The 6,679-nt window shown below is 30.6% G+C and overlaps 1 protein-coding gene across 1 annotated transcript in view; it reads right to left on the reverse strand.

The window, feature by feature from the left end:
* The window catches only part of LOC145306451 (uncharacterized), a 32,848-nt gene extending 26,622 nt beyond the window's left edge, over positions 1 to 6,226 (reverse strand). The window contains exon 1 of the mRNA XM_080148548.1: positions 6,170 to 6,226. Within this exon, the coding sequence (XP_080004674.1) occupies positions 6,170 to 6,225 (56 nt within the window). The 5' untranslated portion in view covers position 6,226. The remainder of the gene's footprint in view (positions 1 to 6,169) is intronic.
* Positions 6,227 to 6,679: the final 453 nt, after the last annotated feature.

Genomic DNA, 6,679 nt, shown 5'->3' on the forward strand with positions numbered 1-6,679 from the left:
AATTTTATTATTCGTGGAAAATTGTCTGTAATATGATGCTATACAAGATTTTTCAGTATTGCTAAGAACCGGTTCTAATCTAGTGGATATCAATCGGTTTCGAAGCCATACTGGAAAAATCTTTATATTAATGATTTGGATTTTATCGGAGGTACGCTTTTGGTAAATTAATCATTGAAAAGAATCTATATATATGATTTTATACATAATGAATAATTATATTTCATCTTTCTCTGTTTCAATAGATTTATTGTTTGTATTCATTCAATTTTCAATGCATACCTATAACAAAGTAATATAATGTTCTGTATGCAGCTTAATATCTTCAACCACTGAACCGATATGGTTCTTTTTTGCCTAAAATGCCTAGAGGCCTCTGAAAGCGTAGGAGTTTATTTACTAGTATTCAATAATAGTGGAATAGCAACTAACTTTAATATAATAAAGTAATTATTAATGTGTAAAATTCTGCTTGTGGGAGCTTGTGACATTAAAAAAGAGTGGCTATGATTGACATAATACCGACATACTATTTAAGATAACTTAATCAACATCATGTACCATCAAGAGAGATCAAAGCTGACATATAACCGATTACGACAACACATTATTGTCGACACAATAACCCCTGCACAGTTTTACATGGGGCTGACTAATCATTTTAATAAATTATAAATGCATTTAATTTAATTTAAAACAAATATGATTCAAATATATTGTGCAATTAATCAGAAATAGAAATTTGAACATATTGTGAACACAGATTTATTAAGAACTACAATTCTAATTTATTTTAGAAAAAAAACTTATTGTTAGTAGGTTAATTAAGAGTCAAGATGGCCGACAGGGTTAGAGCCTCACAAAGGGGCTAGAAAATGTTTTTAGAATATTCTGTGAATTTAAAACAATTGTCCTTCCTTTTTTTCTTGTTATGACGACTAAACTTCTGCTCTATTCCATGATTTCTTTATGCATCGCTACTTATGGATGTTGTTTACCTTGTTAAAGTTTGTAAGATTGTAATATAAATACAAATATGTTTTGAACTGATCATGAAAAGAACTTTGTATTAAAAAAAAAAAAAATGCTTAATTCAGTTATGTAGCATCCAAAATAACCTTTTAATAAAAGACAGACGAACATTCTAGTCCAAGAAAAGCAACGTTTGTTAAAAAATACAAATAATAAAAAGGCAAAAAGCAGAAGTTAAGAAGTATGTTTTGAATAGATTTAATACACTAGATGATCTTTAGCCACAGCTATCCGTTCAACATAAAAAAGGAATTTCTAGCAGATAAGAAGATTTTTCTTGTTTGGCTTCGAAACCGATTAATATTCACTGGATTTTAACTGGTTCTCACCAAAAAATCATGTATAGCATCGTATTACAGACAATTTTGCAAGGACATTAAAATCAAATCATAAAATCAATACCAGTTTTAATCCTATAATTTTTCATTTAAATATCTGCGGAAAGCTGTCTATAATACGATGCGATAAATAACTATTGTTATATTTAGTCATCGTTTAAACGTAAGCTGTCATATATCATTCAATCAAACAATACGAGCAACAAAATTAATTAACAATAATATATCCCAAAGCAAAAAAGGATTTACATTAAGAAATTGGGTGTTTATAGCTTATTTAAGGAGAAAATATTCCATTTTGTACCACTTATTAACCAATAATAAAGTCCAATTTTTACCTACATTGAGTTTCTATTGGTCCAATCATGAAATTATCCATCTAAACTCTATATATCTATTATATATTTTGTGATTAAGAAAATAAATTGTCCTCCATTAAATGTTGGGATACTCAAATAGCTTTCTGGCTATAAAAACTTGCTAGTATCTGCACATTGCAACAAAAAAATATTAAATGATAATAGCTAAATTAATTCATTTTGTAATTTTTTTTTAGTATGGATGGCATAGCAACTCTATAACATAAAAAGTCCGTATGTCTATTTTTAACATGTTTATTTCACTATATATTTTTTTATGGACTAAACTGGGTGTCAGGAATAGGTATAGCCAAGAAGCGAAATAAATCTAAAATAATATTTGAGAGGCAGATAAAAAGGCTGTCAATTCTACTATGTGTTGCCCCCAAACTACAGTTGAAAATCACGTTTAGGTTTGGTGATATTTTTTCTCGAATTAATTTCCTTGTTGGTATAAGCTGATAAGATATTAGTCTTAAATTAAGTTATTTAAGGGTGATTCTTGGAACAATTAGTAGTTATATTATAAGTGAAGTATCTTCTTTAAAACCATTGTCCATGTCAAGCATCTTGCAAATTTGGGCAAGTTTTTATTTTTTAATGTGGTCTTTTTTTTGCAGTTTTGTCTGAATTGTAAATTAGGTGATTAAAAAGGACAAACATAGCCCTGCCATTCTTTATCTTTTATTTCTTACTTTTAAGTGCCGCAGCTACTTCATAATTTTCTACCGGTTATGCCTCTAGAGGCCTTTGGGGGTTGTGAGAGGGGTTGGGGGATGAAGACGTCCCTCCCACAAATTTATTTCTAGTTTGAAAAAAAAAATGATTTTTTGAGGGGGGGTAGATTTTTGTACATATATAATCGATTTCTCTTGGGAGGGTGGAGGTACCCTCCCCCGAAATTGACCTTCCAAGGACCTAAAGAGCTACACTGTAAAGAAGAATTATACAAAAATTATAAGTAAAAAAAATATCAGCTAATATAATAATCATATTTCCTCATGTTGTTTGGCCACAAACTATCTATGTATGTCCAAACTTTTAAACCAATAATTTAAATCTATATAATGGTAATTTTGTGCACCATCATTGAGCATGTATAAATTTACCGCACATCATTGTTTTCAAATAACTACTGAGATGATTGAGTACTCATTTTAGTGCAAGCTTCACACAAATGACCTGGTTTTAGGCTATTTTTCTATCCCTTCTAATCCCTTGGAAAACAGAGCCCCTAAATGCTATAAGTGCAGTGACTAGAATATAGTTAAAATACTAAATACAGAAAACCCGCGCTAATAAAAAAGCTTTATTTTTTTATGAAACCGGTCAAATGTTAGTCATAAGTAACTACATTCTTAAACAACTACGCAACCATATATCTTTATTTAAACAGGAATATAGGTATAGTTAGTCAAACCTTAAAGGATTTAAATTGACCTTATAAGGTAAGGTGCAGTTGGAATGAATTTATTACTACTTGAATCTTGCACCAGAATATCATGAACTCTAAATAAATAAAACTTGTAGCTAGTTAAAATAACGACCCTCCATCTATCACTTTACTCCACCCCCTCCCCTCCTACTGTCCGATAAGTGATATCCATGTTTACAAATTTTAATTAAGAATTCAAAAATAAAGTTACCAATCCAAATATTTGGTTTTATATACATTCTTTAAATTGCAAAGTGCACAGTCGAGTTCTTAAATTAATTATTTGCAGCGCAGCTACTCTATGATTAGAGTTATCACAGTTGTCTTTCAACGCACATAAATGCGCAAAAGACTTATTTTACACATATTTTCTTTAGTCAGATGGTTCATGTGGATTATTGGATCTTTAAGATTATTTGTATGCCTTCTTATGCTAGCTATAACGATGAGCGGACATATGTAGATGAAGTTCAGTCATTGGGCTCAAGCATCTTTAAAAGTTCCCAGATAAATAAATAATACTCTTCCCAGCAATATTTCACTGGACTAAACCTCAATTTATAGAGAAAAAAATATTTAAAAACTGGTCCAAGCATTATATGCACTACTACTTACTTACAACATATTTTGCGCCAAGGACCAGTGCAAAAAAAGGTTTAATTTGTTTCTTAAAACCAGTTAAAAATAGCAATTTGAGAATAGCTTAAACTTATCCTATTATGTAAAGTAGTAGGGTATTTTTGTTTGCATCTCTTTAAAACTACTGAGCCGATTGATTTCTCCATTGTTGGGAACCTTTATATGGTTATAAGCAATTTTTCTGACCCCTCTTTCCTCCTTTAAATACAGAGCCCAAAAGTGCTAAGTTCTTTTATATAAAGAAATAAGATTATTTTTTGTTTTTAACAAAAGATTCCAATAAATACAGAGCTTCTTCTTGGGAAGCCTTACATAGGTCCTGGGATGGTTTTAGACTATATGGTTCATATTTAAGCCTTGGGATGTTTTTAGATTATTTTTCTGTCTCCTTCTTACCCCTTTGAAGACGACGTCCCTAGATATTAGAGTGAAGCCGCTAGTAAATTTAATAGTACACCAACAAACCTCCTGATGCGACAAACGTCCTAAACCTCATAATGCGACGAACGTCCTAATGCGACATCTCTTAAGTAAGGGTGTTTGTCGCATCAGGACCTTTGTCGCATTAGGACGTTTGTCTTTGTACCCATTCAATGAAATGCTTATGAATTTATCTCTCTCCTCTTTTTAGGAGAGTTTCATATTTGTCTTTTTTTTATGTTTTAAAGGCACACTACTATTGCAATGGTAAAAAGCATTACTTGCGTTTTATTATCTATCAGAGATTAAGAAGATAAAACTATAGAAAACTTGTAATTGACAAGAATAAAATTATCCAAAGCACTTCATGCAAAATATATATCAATAGTTGGATGAATATCAAGAAAACATCTTAAGTTTTATAAATTCCACTTAAACCAGTGATTTTAGTAGATAAGACAATAAACGATAAATTGATTTATATCCCCAATAATGATAAACAAATGATGAAAAAATTATAGGTTGAAAATTTTGACACTAAAAATCGGAATAGAGCTCTATTCAAAGAAAATTCTGTAACGATCGATCGATAGATGCGAGATTTTTTGGGGCATACACGCAACTTACTACTTTAAAGAATAGGATAATTTTTTTCCCCTAATCTTTAAAATTTAAAAAAGACAGATTTAATAAACAGTAAAGATGCTACCCCTCTATCAAGTTTTTTTATAGATTGGATAGTTAAGATATATTTGTATTTAAAATAAGCAGAATTTTTAGAATGTGGAAAAGCATCTAATTTATTCAATGGTGAAAGGACATTAGGTTTTACTAGTAGGTTATACTGGTACCCAAAATTTTACTTCTTTCATCATTATCTTCAATATTTCGGGTAGTTATATTAAATCATGATCAATTGGTTTCAACTAACAGTTTCTCAACTTTTTGATCTACAGATGTTGACCAATTTATCGTCTATATAATATTTTTCAACATTCTAATTATATTCCAACATACACATATTAACTACTCAAAAACCTATTTTATCAATCTAATCTTTTTATCTGTTCTGTCTCTAAAACCAGGTATTTTACTATATCAATCAAACTTCAAGTGGCTTGCAAAAACGGGCAGTTATGTAACAGTGTAACTTTTTATGTAGAAACCAGCTGCAATGATAGTGTTACAAAATGACTAGAAATCCTGCTTTATTAAAAGAGCATGTTTTCTAGTTGATCTTATGTAGGGGGGGGGGGGGGTGCATTAAAACTGTTCTAATAATAAAGATTATGTCATATATAGGGGCTTTTTAACTCTTCCAACAGCCAAATTGATTAAATTCTTTGCTGGAACTTAATTTTACTGAGTTGATATATAAAATTTAATTTAAATTTGTTACGAAAATGTTCATTTATGAAATTTATATTTCTTGTCATTGCTAAAATGATTGGCATGACAAATTAGAGACCGAACAATTAAAACAAGAAAAATTGATGGTAAATAACTATTATCAAAGACAGGAGCTATCCATCTTTTTTAATTGTCTGTATCTTGTCTCATTTATTTAGATTCATTCAAGATTTATTAGAAACGGGAATAATTATTTCAGTATGGCTTACAGGCCGATCATTTTCCGTTTGATTAGAACCAGTTGTGAGCCATAATGAAAAAAATCATATAGAAAGAGAGACAGGACGACTGACCGACAGTAAAAGAGATAGATAGTCATGATATAATGAGAGAAAGAGAGAGAGGATACAGAAAGAGACAGAGAGAGTGACAGAGACAGACGACAGAAAGATGAACAAAGAGAGAGGGACAGACAAACAGACAGACTTACAAATTAGGTGGTATTCTGGGTGATTGTTGTAGTTCGAGGTTTAGAGAGAGAGAGAGAGAGAGACAGTCAGACAGACAGACATACAGACAAACAGACAGATACTTACCAATTAGCTGGTATCCTAGGTGATTGTTGTACATCATGATCCATAGCGACAACCATCCCTACACACACAGGCGACAATAATTTATCATAAGATCTTTAAAACGGCTTTATTTCTAAGTCGGCCAGGTTGTATATTCAACGTATTATTATTTTTTTTTAAAGTGAAACCGAAAATTGTTAAAATATAGTTAAAATGAGGGATCTAAAGGGATAAGACAATGGCTGATAAATTTATGTACATCCCCAATACTTCTTCTGTAGATTTAACTTAATGTTTGACTTTGAAAAGTTTGAACAGTCAACTTAATGAATCAGCCAATCAAAATTAAATAAAATCCCCAAAGTCAACGAATAAGAAAATATTATTATAAAACTTTGAGGACTAGTGTAATAAACAGCCCAATATCCCTTTTCTCCCTGAGTTAAAAAAATATTTGCAGGCAGGAAGGTAACATTAAGCTATTAATTACAATAGTACCCAAAATTTTATAAAAACGTTATTATATTTGTT

The sequence above is a fragment of the Acartia tonsa genome, chromosome 14 (assembly GCF_053477335.1).
Source record: "Acartia tonsa isolate MP-2025a chromosome 14, ASM5347733v1, whole genome shotgun sequence".
NCBI classification, from domain to species: Eukaryota; Metazoa; Arthropoda; class Copepoda; order Calanoida; family Acartiidae; genus Acartia; species Acartia tonsa.